This window comes from Paramormyrops kingsleyae, chromosome 21 (genome assembly GCF_048594095.1).
Source record: "Paramormyrops kingsleyae isolate MSU_618 chromosome 21, PKINGS_0.4, whole genome shotgun sequence".
NCBI classification, from domain to species: domain Eukaryota; kingdom Metazoa; phylum Chordata; class Actinopteri; order Osteoglossiformes; family Mormyridae; genus Paramormyrops; species Paramormyrops kingsleyae.
In genome coordinates this window covers 12,822,972-12,839,431 of record NC_132817.1, presented here as the reverse complement: position 1 = coordinate 12,839,431, position 16,460 = coordinate 12,822,972, and the positions used below count along the sequence as shown (strand labels likewise).

The 16,460-nt window shown below is 43.3% G+C and overlaps 1 protein-coding gene across 1 annotated transcript; it reads right to left on the bottom strand.

Moving 5' to 3' along the window:
• Nucleotides 1–247: 247 nt before the first annotated feature.
• LOC111847606 (ras-related protein Rab-11B-like) lies at nt 248–6,952 on the bottom strand. Its single transcript, XM_023818953.2, has 5 exons — nt 6,764–6,952; nt 4,143–4,338; nt 3,782–3,975; nt 3,491–3,571; nt 248–3,365 (listed from the first exon to the last, which is right to left on the bottom strand). Exons 1-5 carry the CDS (start codon nt 6,801–6,803, stop codon nt 3,220–3,222), a joined length of 657 nt encoding a protein of 218 aa, XP_023674721.1. The 5' UTR covers nt 6,804–6,952; the 3' UTR covers nt 248–3,219.
• Between the last annotated feature and the right edge of the window lie 9,508 nt (nt 6,953–16,460).

The window sequence follows — 16,460 nt, the reverse complement described above, 5'->3', positions numbered from 1 at the left end:
TAATAATAATATTTATATTTCAAATGTTTATCTGATACAATATAAGCAATCGTTTCAATCACTGTCGTTATTTAGAAATTCTATTTCCCATATTATACCACTTTGTTTTTGACGGAGCCCTGACCAATTTCACACATAAAATTCACAGCTAGCTTTGCAAACAGTGTGCAGATTTTCAGATAACCAAATAAGTCGTATACCGCAGTTGGTGCTTTACTCTGAAACAAGTACACCGTGTAGAACCACGTCAATGTGATACTGTATTTTTCAGCCGCACTTATCAACTACGTACAAATTAAATGATACGCATATATAGGCCTATTTACATAATGAACAACAGAAAGCACAGAAATGAAGAAATGTTCAACTTGCGATGTGAATGACCAGTCTATATAATTTCGATAAAATTAATAGCTTTAAAATTAAAGGCTCGATTAAAAATTAAGAGGTTACTGACTTATGGAAAGATAATATCATGCCGTTGGAACAAAGTCTATACTGAAAAGAATATTTATTAGATTAAAAAAATACACAAAACATAAAGTGTAATATTCGTCCATGTCGCAACGAAGTTGAATTTGATGCATTAAAATGAAATGTTTGAAAATACTCCGCAATTTCTCTTACGATAAAATTTGCCGACGGGGGTGTCCAGAACTTCGCCTGGCACCACATTCTCAGAAAAAAATGGTAAAAAAATATACCTTACTGCAGCTGTACCCTCAAGGGTCTGTCAATTGTAACTTTTAAGGTACAGAAATGGACTCTGAGTAACATTTTTGTACCATTACTGTTGGTACATTATTGTTGTTTGTACTTTGGGGACGAGGGTGCAGCCTCAGTGACAAAGGTCCAATTTTTTTAACCTTTTTTTTCTGAGAATGTGGTGCCCTGCTCCTTAATATTATATACATTTAAATAACCAGGTACAAAATCCATTTTTTAACATTAGAATTCATTCTCATCATGAAGCATTAAGACCGAAATAATCGATACTTTCAGTATCGATTCGCACATTCCTAATCCCTACGCGTAATTTGTATTTATAGGCTTTGTATTTATGCAATAGCTAAAGCGGCTCTTAGCCAATAATAAAATGCTTGGTGAGCGTCCTACACACCCAGTCACTTGACGAGTCAATCTGCCAAAAGCTCAGCGCCTAGACAACATACAACTGCTTCAGAACCGTTTCCAGTGAACTTTATGTACAGTATAATAGCATGGAAAGTATTGCTTCTGTTGAATTGCTTTAACACGCACGCAGAAGTAAATGACATGACACCGCCAGACATCTAAAACCGAACTTATCGTGCTATATTCCGTTTCATTAAAGCATCCTGGAAATGTTATAAAAGCACTGTCATTTTGAAAGCTTTCTATGCTTGGCGATTATCATACAGCATTAAAATATTAATATGACGAGAAATAGCTCTTCGCAAAAATTTTATACTATACCAGTCATACAGATTATAGGCACATAGCTAATAAACGACCAAATTCCCTAAGTTCCTATCCATGCGCAACAACACCCGTATGAACGTCTTTATTTTTAATGGTAAAATTGTCATATTTTTAGGGGTAACTTTTAACCTTTTTCAGTCACGAAGGATTCATAGGTAATTGGGGCAAATCCTAGAGTTGGTCGCTCTAGAGCTGGAGAGTTAGATACTGATCCTGCCTTCACAGACTGGCGAGCTGACGTGACAACCAGCTTCACCCATCTCGTGAATATTTAATAGTCAGAACCAGACCGGAAGTGCAGCCTGAAGCAGCGCGGATCATGACAGGTCGTTAAGGCGCATGCCAATGGGATACAGCACTTTCAAAGGCATCGATCAGCACCTTCTGCCAAGATATGTAACGCCGCATGGTGAAAGGTTTGCGTACTTTCACTGTCGGCGGGTCAGTTCCCTAATGTCCTTTAAGTCTCAAATAACGTATCACCTGTCCGAGGTGCATAGGCATTTACTACAGATCGGATCTCCCAAGTTACAGACATGACATACGCTGGAGATGCATCCTTCTTAGTATATAAATGTGCAGTTTGTCCATGTGGGACAAGGGACATCTGAATTTACAGAACCAGGCATAGAAAGTGATGCTCCATTCATGCGATACTGTATCTCTGCTCTCTCAGCCAAGCATTTGAACAGCACACAGCACCAAGCCTTAAGGTTGTGACTGAACAGTTTCTCCACATGCAGAGGACATACCTTAAAGGTTACAAGCAGAAGAGATTTATCTTGGCTCAAAGCCACACCACAATTTCATCCAACAGAACCTACTTTTACTTGGGGTTAAGTTTTACGAGCTACAGGCAGAACAGGCAGTGGGTTTATCATAAAAGACTTCTACTGAAAACACAACAGTTTTATGCTAGGTCAAATCCTTCCGGAAGTTTCTTCTCCAAGCCCACTGTCGTGCCCCAAAGGAGCCTCGGCACCAGAAGTGGAAGGCCCCAGGCCGGCCCCCCCGGTGTCGCTTCCAGGCTGCAGGTCATGTCCACATCAATCAAACCAACTGGATGCACAACAGATGAGTGTACATATTCTGCAGGCATGCAAGAAGGCATTTCTACTAATTTGGGGATAACATAAGGTCAATCTTAACTAGTGTGACTAACCCGGCCCCTCAGTAACATTACCAAGGCTATCTTTAAGCTTTATATGTGTAACTGCAAAGTAGAGGTCCACAAAGGAATTAAAGCAAGCTACCCATACGGGGCTGATGCCTTTACAGTAAATAATTCTGGAAAGGTCCATCTGTGACAAATGTTACCTGTGAGATTAACCGTAACGTACTAAAGCTACTCAGACACTGTCTGAGTACATCTCGCTCACCTTAAGGTGTGCTCTTGCTAGGGAAGCCAGGTAATGTTACTGAGTGGCCAGTGCCTCCAGACTGACAGATCCCCCGACCAATCCCCACAGAGAAGTAGGTCACGTGATCAGTGCAAATCTTCCCATTACTCACATACATTGTTATAGTGGTTGGAACATTATGGTAAAATAATAATAAAAAAAAAAAAGACAAAAAAAAAAATGGTTGAGGAATGTTACGTATAAAGAACTTGCACAGGGGGGCAAACAGGGACACACAAAAGTTGGGGCCTTTCTGTTCACACAAAACTTGAGAGACAATTGAGGGTATATATAGAAATCAGGAGGGGGCAACGGGAGGTGAATTTGGGGTTTTAGGGTGTCCTGACAGGGTCAGAGGTCACAGGTTCTGGCAGCACTGCAGTTTGTTGCCTCTCTGTCCATCACTGGTGGGTGGCACGCTGATGTCCACCACATTGTTCCCGGGAGACTCATCGTGGGCCATGCGGTCGGCGATCTGCTTCTGTGAGACGATGCGGTAAATCTCTGCAGGAGGAAGCAGGGGCCTGATTACTACTGACACACAGAGGTGGCCGTAACGCACGTATGCCCACAGTGTGGCACCAACACTCAAGGCAAGCATGCAGTGACCTTCAGCTCAGGCTCCATACCTGTGAGGATGTTTTTAAACGCCTCCTCTACATTGGTCGAGTCCAGGGCGGATGTTTCGATGAATGAGAGATTATTCTTCTCTGCAGGTGGGGGAGGGCGAGGGAGGGAGGGAAAGAGAGAGAGAGAGAGATTATTTAGTCTGACTCAACAAAGGGTTCAGCCTGAGATAACTGTGATCAGTACCGGAAACAAGGCCCAGAGAGCTTGGTGTTGGGCAGCAGAAAGGCTTGAGAGCCAGGAATGGATAACGTGCCTCTGACCTCAAACTGTGAACCTGCGGGGCTCAGTACCTGCGAAGGCCCGCGCCTCATCCGTGGGCACGGCCCGTAGGTGGCGCAGGTCACTCTTGTTGCCCACCAGCATGATGACGATGTTGTTGTCTGCGTGGTCGCGAAGCTCCTTCAGCCAGCGCTCCACGTTCTCGTATGTCAAGTGCTTGGCGATGTCGTACACCAACAGTGCCCCCACTGCGCCGCGGTAGTACCTGACACGGACGTGGGAAGAGTCACACGGGGAAGGACATCTGTCCCTTTCAGTAACCAGACAGCACAGGTGTGTCACCTTACTGGTACACAAGGCCTGCCTGAGGGGAAGCCGTGTGTCTCAGGACCGCGACTTCCCCCATCTGAGGAGCCTCCATCCCAAACTCACGCTGAGGTGATGGCTCTGTAGCGCTCCTGTCCGGCCGTGTCCCAGATCTGCGCTTTTATCGTCTTGCCGTCCACCTGGATGCTGCGTGTGGCGAACTCCACCCCGATGGTGCTCTTGCTTTCCAGGTTGAACTCGTTCCGCGTGAAACGGGACAACAGGTTGCTCTTCCCCACACCCGAGTCCCCGATCAGAACCACTGCCGGCAACAGAAAACTCGATCACGTCAGAGCTAGCATACGAAAAGCCCATTCAGGAAATATCAGACGCGATGGAAAAAGTCAGCTACTGTTTTATATTGTTTCCAAATGTTTATCTTGACACAGAGATATGAGATTGTATTTGCATATCATGCTACTGTAACACTAAAGAACTACACCTTTATGCTGGACTGATAAAACTCCAGAAGGTGACCCTTCTCATGAAATAGAAGCACAAGCCAGTGACTATAACCATGGATTTGCAGCAGACAGGGAGCTAAAATTTCCTTCTCCAATCCAACTTAATAGCAATTCCTTGCACTACTTCAATCTCTAGTTCTTCTAACATGATTTAGAGGGCTGTGTCACCATAGCTAAATGACCTTAAAATGACTTCACCACGACTTTTTAAAGATCTCATACTGCGCCACAAAATAAGATTTTCTGAATCGACCATAAAATTTTGAACGTAGCTTCAGCTAAAATGCCAAGCGGGAGCTGATTTGCAAAAAGTCTAATGTGACAGCTCGTGTTCAACTCTGATGCACTTTGCTGTCGGATGTCTGCCTTCATCTTAAGGAAAGTGAAGAAGCAGCCCACAGCCTCACATGTACAAAAGCCTTCATCGTCAAGGTCTTATTTAACTGCATTTAGGTCGATAAAGTTATAGAACAGCTGAGCAGGTCTGTACCACTGTCAGTGGATTATGCATGCATAATTCATCCCTTTCTTTCTAAAAACCTATTACATACAACTTGGAACACAAGCTAGCTTAAACAGATTCTCTGAAAACAATGCAGAATGTGTTTTTGTTTGTTTCCAAAGTGTGCTGTTTGTTTGGGTTTGCACTGCCTCTGATCTTCAGGGAAGCTGAAAATCTTAGCAGATCTGATTGAACGAGCGGTTATTGCAAACAGACGTCTGTTAAATCGCCTGGAATCCATGCAAACAGCTAAACTGAGCAGGAACACTGATGTCATATAAAAGGTGACCTTTGAGATGGGCTGTGAGAGATTACCTCTAATGCCCTCAACCACACAGCGCAGCGGTTGCATCTCCGCAGAGAACATAAGTTTGAATGTTCTCCTCCTGCTTGCATCGATCTCATCTGGGCAATCCAGTTTCCACCCACAGTCCAAAGACGAGTAATTCAGGTTAATTGGTGACTTTAAATTGCCTGCTGTGTGTGACTGGTGTGCTTACCCTGCCTTACCTTGTTCATTTCCTGCACAGGATCACCATTAGGATACACACATCCAAACTACAGACATCATCATGTGGCTTATTGATAAACCGTACTCTCATTACCAAGGGCAATTAGATGACTCCGATTTTCCCCAGCGATTTGGTGACCCAGAAAGTCCTGAGCCTGTGGATAATCACGGCTCATATATTTGAGACTCAAACATGAAAAACAAACCACTGCAGGAGTAACTGACAGGGATGCATGGGTTGTGCTGCTCACATACTCAGGGGTTCACAAAGAAAAACAAGACCCAAGAAAACTTGTTTTTACGTACGATTCCATGTAAAAACAATATAGCCAATGTATCACTTTTATTTGACATTTAAAGGCTGAAATCTCTCTTTACTTGTACACCTTAAACCCACCATATAGCAAACCAAGCAGGTTAATTAGGAAGTTAAATAAAAATGTGTACCTTTTTAAACTTTCCATGAGTTTAATAGATAAGAATCAAGTGTTTAAGTATATCTACTCATTGACAATCTCAAGGGCAGTGAAAGCAGGACTCTGGGACAGGGAGTCATGCCCCCCCCAACCGAGTACGTCTTGACCGATTCAAAGAGCAGGAGGCAGTAAGGACACACCCTGGAGCAGATCTGCGGGCCCACACCCACACACTGCTGATCTTACAGGGGTTAAGCACTGATCCCCCACCTCTGGCCCCTTCATGAGGAGGAGGAGACCTTGCAGTAATGTATGTACATGTCAGGCAGCTGCGCAGACCGCACGGCCACCCTCCCTTCTATGTAGTGAAATGACTAGGGGGTGGGGGGTGTTAAATGGTAGCAACTTCCTTTTTTCTATACACACATCTAAGCTACACCAAAAATCGATTACGACCACTAGTTACTGCGGACTCAGACTTATCCCCAAACAGCCGACCAGTTCCATCCCGCGGTGGACCGCGGTTAGCTTAGCCGCCGAGTTCGTCGAACCGCACATTTATTACACTTAACCGCCAACACCACACACACAGTGCCCCTGGACCGCAGGCAAACACCTCTCCACGTACAGGTTGTAATAAACGCTGGTACCCGTAGTAACATGAAATTACGTGAATAAAGCAACATTTTCCCGCGTGCTCCGGGCGGCCACTGCGCTAGTTAGCGTTAGCAGCAGCGCTAACGGTCCCTGAACATAGTATCTCCCCCGGCCCATACTGACAGCGCATCTCTTACCTTTGAATAAATAATCGTATTCATCGTCCCGAGTTCCCATCTTTGACACACTAGTGCCTTACGTATATTTATATAAATACTGCGACTAACGTGTGTCGCTAGTGTTTACTTTGCCTAGAGAGGTCGAAATTCCTCCCTTCAGCTGGCAGGAAATAAAAACGGATGCCTTTGCCTTCAGGGGCATGTGACATGAGTGACAACACGGTAGACCAATCGGAACCGCGTTCTGAGTTACTGGGGGAGAATTCGACGAATCAGTTGCCAATTCTCTTTCATGAATGCCAATGAGAACTTGACAATTAGTTAGTGGGGCGTGAACTAACTTAAATACATAATAATAAATAAAACGGGCCATGTTGCACAGACCAAAGTGACTTAACCGGCGTTCGGCTGTCGTTTGGGGTTAATGTGTAGCAGAAAGTGTGTGACATGGTTCTTATGATTAACTTATGAAACCAATATACAAGCAGCAGTTTTAGAACAACATATGTTACTACCCATGGAAAAAGACTTTGCCTAAGTTCCCTACTATAGCCTGACATCCTGTCAACAGTCAAGATACTATCATAGTGTTTTTTGCTTGCCCTAAAAAAATTGGTGATATATATAATACCATATAATAAAATTTGACAGCACAAAATAAAGCAAAGGTACCCATAAACCATTAAAGCAAAAATATGGCTAAATAAAATATCTGAAATATTAAATTAATAAAATAAATCTGGAAAGTATTGTTCTGACCAGTTTATTTATGAATGTGGGGTATCGTCCCTCTGTCGGAAGTTGCTGGATCACAGAGGGGGAGAAAATGTTCTTAAAGCAGTTGTTGTCCATCCTGTCCATGGTGTACTTCAGGCCTACAGCTGGCGTAGGTTCCAACCCCCCCACCAGGATAAGTGGTTATGTGATGGATGGATTATTCTAATACTGTCATTGTATTATTGTAAGTGAAAATATATGTCTATGTTTACATCTGTACCTGGTGTAACTACATGGTTTAGCTGGTAATTCTGCCATATTGATGTAAGGAGAAACTACATCCCCATGGTTCAAGTTCATGTTTAAATGAGTTTTGACTCTCATCAGAGCTCTCTGCAGTGAAGTTTGGGGCAACTCTTCTGGTGCTATTCCACTGCTATCAAGAACCGAGCCGTACCCAAGCCGTACCCGAGCCCTACCTGTGCTGTACCCACACTGTACCCGCACTGTACCCGCGCTAACATGGCACTGTTTACTTGCAGGGCCGGAAGCATGACTAGATCGAGCTGATTGTGTCACAACTATCTGATAGGTCAAAATGATACTTGTGCTCACGTCGATATGCATAGAATATCTGAAGGAAAAAAGGGCATGTTCGATATATCATTCATTATTAGTAGTATCACACATCACAATGTATTGATGCATTCCCAGTAACGCAGAACTTAAATTTGCAACTTCCTACATATAAAAATGCTATAAGACATCTGAATGTAATGGATTCGTAATGCAAATTTATGTATTTAAGGCATTAGCATTTAATACTAACATGACGCGACGATTCTCACAGACATGCTAGCGGAAATTAGCACATAGTAAATAATGATGTACACTGTCTAAAAAGTAAATGAGAGTCTCTTCAGTTTTACAGCACTGTTGCTCTCCAAACCCGGCAAACCCTCTTCTGTTTTGGAGCCCTTCAGGTTTTCCATCTTATTGTAGGACAATACAAGTTTTCGGTCAAAGCATCTTGGATTTGTATCTGTATGCCATAAGATACTTTTCATATGTTGCAACCTTGTCCTCCATAGCCACGAGACTTGGCCCTTTCCTTGGTGGAGTTAAACCTTTTTCTAGAGAGGCATCTCACGTCTTGAATGAACTCAGAGTTGGTTCAAGACACTGACCATTGATCACGGCCTCTCTGAAACAATGTCTGAAATATTGAATGGATTCAGCCTCAACGTTGTTTTTGTATGATGTGAGACTCCATTCAAGCTTCTTGCCCTTATTATTTGAGGCATTGAATCTTGATGCAGCAAGTAATTCTGGTTATGCTAAGAATTATGATAATTCTGAATTATGGTAATTCTGTCATCATGGCTGGTAATTTGGTCATCAGGAAGCGCTTCAAAAGGCTAGTCATGGAGAACATGAACGCTACACTCCATCCTCACACAACGCACTCCAGTTCACCTGACATCCCAACCATCCTGTTGATGATGTCATATCCTCAGCTGTATGCCTGGCCTTTTCCCACCTGAACTCCTATGAGGACTCCTGTGTAAGAATGCTGCAAGTTGTCTTCAGTTCAGCATTCAATACTATCATCCTTCAGAAGCTGACACAGAAGCTCAGGCTGTTGCGTTTCAACACCCCTCTGTGTAACTAGATCCTGGACTTCCTGGCTGAGTGACCAGAGACAGTCCACTTGGGTAACATCTCCAGCACCACCATACTGGGCACAGATGGCCCCCAAGGCTGTATGCTAACCCCACTTATACTCCCCCTGCTGGCACATCACTGTACTGCCCAGCACATTACAAATCACATCATCAAGTTTACTGATGACACAACAACAGTTGGTCTAATCATCAACGATTGTGAGTGTGCATACCGACTTGAGGTGGAACAGCTTACGGACTGGAGCAGCAGCAGCAATCTGTCTCTCAACGTTGAACAAACAAAAGAGATGATCTAGGAGATATCTAGGTTGTCCACTCCCCGTTGACCATCGAGGGATCTGCAGTGGAGATAGTCAGGAGCACCAAATCTCTTGTGGTACACCTGGCAAAAGTGTTGACCTGGACTGTCAACACTATCATTGTCAAGAATGGACAACGGTCTCCCCACTTCCTGACACAGCTGTGTATAGCACACACAGCAGAGTAAATCACCAGGACCTCTCTGCTCTGCACCAAAGACACTTTCAAAAAACACTAGACGTGCAAAGCCCCTACCATCACAGAAGACCCCTGCTCTCCTTCCCAAGAACTCTCTGTCCTACTCCAGTCTGGCAGACAGTATAGGAGCATCTGAGCCAGGTCTGCTAGGTTCAGCAATCGGCTGTCAGGATATCCATCTTACTGCACACCCATTCCTGTCAACACTCACCCCCCTGTGCTTGTGTCACTTTAATTTATCATTTATCTATTTAATAATTTCTTCTAAATTTATTCCAGCATTTTATGCTGCTGTATTTATTGTTTACACACCGGTTGCACTTTGTATTTTAACAGCCCCCCTCGCACTGTTCTGTGTTTTGCACGTTAAGTACTGTGAAACCCTCCATTTGTCAATTGCTGTTTGTTTGTTTGTATGTATGACAATAAAGGCCACTTGACCAAATCGCATCTGACACAGAACGCGATTTGGCTGCTAGTCCTGTAGCGCTGCTCACAGAGCAGCAGGGGGAGCCACTTCACCGCGCTGCTTTTTCTGACAGCGGCACGCAGCGTGTCCATTTAGATGCTGCTTTGCTGTCGTCTCTGGCACAAAAGCAATGAGGGTATAGTGGTGCTTCGTGCGTCTGCATTTTTTCCGTGTTTGGAGGGTGACGTGCTTATCGAATTATGCAGGACATCAGCCATGGAGCATTTTGACTTTCCTCCCCTGTTCTTTCGCTATTAGTGAACAACAAATAAATCGACAAACCATGCACAGATTATGTGATTAGATAAATTAGATAAACCAGACACTTCTAATTCACTAATTCACTTCAAAACTAGTCAGAATGCAAATTCTTCATAGCAGAAATTCAGTTGTAATTAGTTATAATGTACAGTTCTGATATCAGAAATTCGACTCGAGCTAGATAAAATGCATTATATCGATATCAGAAATTAAATTTAACCAGTTATAATTTCAATTCCAATTATTTTAAGGTGACTTGGAATTTGAACTAGTTAAAATGCAGATTTCTGTTATGAATTCAGTTGTAAATAGTTGTAATTCAGTTTCAGCTAGTTAAAATACAAATTTCTGATAGGTCTATCAGGAATTCATTTGAACTAGTCAAAAAGCCAATTATTGATATCAGAAATACAATTTTAAGTAGATGAGCTAGCCGAAAATCAAATTCTTCATACTGGGAATTAAATTGTTACTAGTTATAATTCAGTTTTAATTAAACTAGTTACAGTTGAGTTCCTGATATCAGAAGTTGTTATTTTAGCTAGTTAAAATTGCATTATAACTAGTTACAATTCAATTCCTGATAGATTACTAAAATAGAATTTCCAATATCAGGACCTGGCATTCTAACTAGCTAGAACTGAATTTGTGAAGTCCTCTAGAAATGAATTAAAGTTAAAATGGCCATTCAATGCTGTAAAGTAAATGGTAACATCCACCAGTGAAAGCAAAGGTGGCAGAATTGGATGCAGAACTTTTCTTAGATAATATGAATAAATGATGGACGTACTGTGGATCAGTACTGGAGTTGTTCTGCCAGTTTCATTAAAGTTTATACTAAATTGTTTAAAATATTATTTTGTGGATGTATTTTTAGACTTTGATTTCTTTCATTTCTTGTGAATTTTTCATGTTCAGTACGTACCTGTCCCAGAAGCACCCTCCTGTCTAGGTGTAATGGGTACGACATGGTGGGGTTGTGGGGACTATGAAGACGCAGGTAGGTGGGTTTAATGCGTGGGAGGAGCTGGGTAATCTGCAGTGAATGTAACTCTGCTGCTGTAACCCCCATTAGGATCTACTGCAGTTGTATCAGGGGGAAACAGGGGCTCATGTTTTGTTAAACACCAAAAACAGGTCACCATTCGCATTCAGTATAATGGTATAGATTGAATTTACCTGGTGAATTGTCATTGTGCCATTACTGGATTGAGTGATGGAGGACTTGAGTACCTGCTTAAAGATCTTCCGTAATTACAAACAGCCTTACAGAAGAATGTTGTACGGCATTCAAAGAGTGCTGTTATTTTAGATATGTCTGTCTCGCATGCCACAGAGTAATCTACCACATTCTTTAATGTTCCTCTAAACACCATCAGGGGCCTCTGTGCAGTTCCTCTCATGTGAAGCCTTTAAGGAATAGTGGCAGGTTTAAATTAAGGCCCTGAATTTGTTCAGATTGCTGGTTTATATTGTGAATGTGCTTATATAACCAAGGTAGTGCTTTTTTAGTACAAGTCTCTGGGCTGTGGCAAACTGATTTTCGAGTGTTATGACAAGACAGGAAGCGACATGTGAGTTTGATGACTTGAATAGCATAAGGCTTGTTCATTAGGTGCCAGTCACACGTTAAGATAGACATCAAATTAAAAAACGAGGATGGAAGCACTAAAGCTGAGCTGAAGGGTTTCGTTCAGTATTCGGCATCGAATATTCATTCCAGGAAAGCAACCAGTCCTTGGTGTTACCTGCAGGGTAAGAGGGCGTGACCTGGTGTCTGGGGGTCGTGTATCTCAGCCTTTGCTGCTCCGGGATGTTATTCTTCAGAGGGAAACTGGGAAGGAAATACAAACCAAATGTTAGAATCCTGATGACAGGACGGGAAGTGACATTGTGGGCCTGATAATATTACGTGCATTGCCTGTGGTATGACAACCAGTCAAGCATTAAAATACATGTCTCATCTTTTCCTTGGAGGTGTTGAGCATTTTTTCCACAGAGGTAACCTGATGTTCACTGTATGCATTCAAATTATTCCGAGATAAAGAGCTTTGTACACGGCCAACCGAAATCCACAATCTTATTTGGTGTCTTCAGGTTTTCCATAAGACACTTCATCTTCTTCTTGGAGGATGCAAGTTTTTGGTTGAGTATACTGGATTTGCATCTATGTGCCATAAGACACTTTTCGCATTTTGCAACCCTGCCCTTTCCTTGGTGGAGTTAAACATTTTCCCAGAGAGGCAGCTCATATCTTGAATGAACCCACAGGTGGTTCAAAACACTGAGCATTAATTTGGAGAGCATGTTTGAATTATTTAACCTTATCCTCGAATGTTGACATTTTGGGGGACTGAATCGTGCAGTTGGAGGCCCTGAGGTTGTAATCAAGAGACTCAACCTTTTCACTGGAATCTCACAGACTCTGTTGGAGAGCTTTAACGTTTTCCTTGAAAGGCCTTTGAAAGGTTGTTAGACACTGTCTGCTTTGCACTTGGGAGCCTGGGAGTCCTTTTTGAGACTCTGTTTTATCCTTGGGGTATCTGTGGTGCTTCCTGAATTGTCACTGTGCTTTTACGTTCTTGAGTAGACCAAACCTCTTTACTGGAGACCATGAGTCTTTGATCGAGGATCAAGAATCGCCGTTGTTCGTTGCTAGAAGCCTGATTGTTCTGAGCAGCCTGCTCAGCCAATACGGTGTCGGGACTCATTGTTACCCTTGAGTTATAGAAGTGTGACAGGGATTAAGTGAGAGAAAATTGGTACAGTTTTTTTTTTAATGAACAGAAACCAAGGTTTGCAAATTTTGAAATGATCTCTTTCTAAGGGGTAATCGGAAGGCTTATAGGATTCACTCACTTTAGTTACCTTTTATCCACTTCTTTCCCAAACCCTTTATGTTAAGAAGGCTGTCTTTGTCTTAGAAGGCTTCTCTACAGTGTGTATCTAGTGCAGTATTTGACTAATGAAATAATACCGGTCTGTCCCAGTTGGACGAAATACCATTACTCACCCCACAGGTTGGAATCTCTGAGGTCGGTTCGCAGGTGAACTACAGATCTTAATTCTCTCAGTTAAGAAAAGACACAATTAATAGGCTACTATCTACTCCTCAGCTCTCTCACAGCTAAGAATATTTTCTACCACTGAATTAATTCTGTCATAGTTCTTGCTCCTTTCTTGTCACTGGACAAAACACCAATTCCTGACCCCCCCCCCCCCCCCCCCCCACAGGTAGGAGTATCATAGCTCAATTTAATACTGGTAGACTACCCTTGACTTAATTCTCTCAATTTAGAAAGGACTCCAACTTTTAATCCTCTCAGAATTAAAAGTATCATACTTGTCACACTCCAGCTCTGTTACAGCTAAGAATATTTTCTACTGCAGTATTTCCGAGAGCTCATACTCTTCTCTAACTCTTCTCGTTAGGAAGATCTCAGATCAATGCAATAGCACACTGTTACTTAATATAAGCTTGCGCTATGTTGGTTTTCTTAGCCACTGCAACAGTCAGTAACGCTCAACCTCCTATTGAATCCAAAAAGTATGTGCTGTAACCTTGTTGTACTTGGTACTTTTTATGCTTACTAAAGCTTTTACTTTCAGTGAAAATAACCGCATGTTTCTATCTTTATTTATACATATACACCTTAAACTACTGGTCTAGCTCACTTTAAGGCAGGTTCGTTCAGGAGAGACCTGGAAAGGTCACGTCAGCTTGCAAAAAGATGTTAGCTTCAGTCTGCAGGTCCTTGTCTGATGAATTCTTCTCAGCCTCTCCTGGCTGGATCGGCAGTTGTTACATTCCCATTGTTTTGCCCTTAAAGCGATGCGCTAATCAGAGCCACTCCCTTTGGGAGGAAGGAGTTTATTTCCAGATGAGGTCCTCTGGTGCAGCAGATGTTCTTGCACACAGCCTTCTCAACCTTCTCCAGTATTTTAGCTTAGTTGGTGGCCACGCCATGGCTACGTGGGAATGCTTCCACCCATCTGGAGAAGTACATCCTGGAACCTTCCACATTTAGGCAGTGGTATGTAGTCCATTTGCAGGTGTCAAAGTGGACCAGGGGGGCTGGTGATCCTATTGCGGGGGTCTTAATTCTGGCACCAGGATTGTTCCTTTCACATGTTACATGGTTGCGAATTACAGGTCATGCTTGTGCACGGAACGTTTAGTCCCACGGGGCCTGGTTAAATCTGTGGGTCGTTTCGTCTTCACCTGCCTGTGCCAATGAGTGGATCTGTGTAGACAGATATGGTAAAAGACCTTCTGGGGCGACTGTCCATACTCCATATCGCCAGATGTTACCTTCATGTAATTTAGCTATTGTTTTTCCCTTTCTAATTTTCTTAGTTGTACCTCTGGGTCTTCATCCCACTCCTTTGCAGATTGTTTAGCGCTGTCTGTTAAGGCATTGCCTTTGGTTTGACTTGTGTGGTCTCTTGTGTCTGCTTTTACTTTCAATACCGTTACTGTTAGCCAGAGAGACTCAAGCAGCTCTTGTACTAAGAGTCCTTTCTTTATTGGAGTGCTGGCTGCAGTCATAAGTCATCTTTGTCTCCACAACTTTTGCTAGGATCACCAGAGATCGCAGGATCCTTTTGTTAGGATCACCAGAGATCATCTGAGAATCAACTCCTTCCTCCCAAAGAGAGCATCTCCGGTGTAGCTCATTGTTTTTAGGGTGAAACAACAGAACCTGCTTTGGGTTTTCCTCCAAGGTCTAAATCTTTTCTTCAAAGACCTCAAAGCTTTCATACGTGCTGGTCTAAACATCACTGAAGTTCTCCTTTATGCTTTCCGTATAGTCACACATCTGGGCCACGGACATGTGCTGCGATTCTTTAACCTTCTTCGGCTCCCCTGTTAGAGCCTCTATCTTGTACCGGATGCACATGCAGTCTGCTGAGATCAGGTCAGCCTCCGGGTTCCCCTGTATCCGAGCGCAGCCACATCTGGATTATGAACATAATGAGGGCTAACAGCGGAATCACAATGTCAATAACAGCGTGGCTTTAACCTTAAGTATCATTTTCTGTTTTGAAGAAGCATTTTAAGCTGTTACTAGAAGGTTCCTCTATCACCATGCTTCTGTTAAAGTTCAGCCTCTTGAGTAAGTCATCGACGGGAGCAGGACATTGCACAGCTCACTGAATACTCTCTCCACAAAATCCAAAAGAGCACATCTCGGTGTCATGGTGCACACAGAACAGCAGGGGGAGCCCCCACCCTGTGACGAGCTGTCTGACTGCAGCACGCAGCGTCCGTTTAAGTACTGGCCTTAGACGCCTTCCCTGGTCTCGGCCAGAAAGTGGCTTTGCTGCATTTTGGCACAGAAACGTCATCCGCGCTATTTTCCGCGCTCGGAGGGTGATGTGCTAATTCTGAGCCGGGTTTGAGGATTATCGTGTCGCAGAGTTCTGCATGACATCAGCCGTGCCATATTTTGATTTTTCTTTTCATTTTTTCCCCATGCCTTTCTTCTATTTGACCTGGACACTGAACTGAGATTGCAGTTTGCGTTTCATCAATTGCATTTAGCCACGTCGTTAGTGTGAAAATTGCAGTAAGCATGTTAAAATGCATGATTACGGGGTTTTCTGTGTGCCGGTGTCTGAAATGACCTGTTCTGTATGTTTAGAGGGCTGGTGTCTGTGGTTGATATGGGTAATTTTTCCATCTTCTTTCAGAGATAAGTAATCAGATACATAATAATGAATAAAGTTCTTTACTGCTGCCTGGGGCTGTCCTCTGGCCCACATTGAAACGTGACAGATGCTTGGGTCGCCGGGCCCCACCGGCGTGTATGTGTGTGTGTGTGTGTGTGTGTGTGCTGTGTATTTGCACACGGTACTGCGAGGGATGGAGGAGACCGCCCTCGTTCAGTGATGTGGCATAGCGGATTACTGCACTTTGGCGCCGAATGCCGTCTGATCCGTTGACACGCTACTGAGGAGCGGCGAATCGGTAGAGCTCGCTCCTTGGGGCTCATGAATAAGTAATGGGATGGAAATGAAGCCCAGCGGGATAATTATGCGGCGCACAGTTTAGAAATGCATCCCAATAAATACGTCATATGTA

Excerpts from the sequence above, each read along its gene's own strand:
- LOC111847606 (XM_023818953.2), bottom strand. The coding sequence starts at position 6,803 with ATGGGAACTCGGGACGATGAATACGATTATTTATTCAAAG. Across the intron at positions 4,339-6,763 it reads ATACGATTATTTATTCAAAG|TGGTTCTGATCGGGGACTCG; the intron begins GTAAGAGATGCG and ends TGTTGCCGGCAG. Across the intron at positions 3,572-3,781 it reads TGAGGCGCGGGCCTTCGCAG|AGAAGAATAATCTCTCATTC; the intron begins GTACTGAGCCCC and ends CCCCACCTGCAG.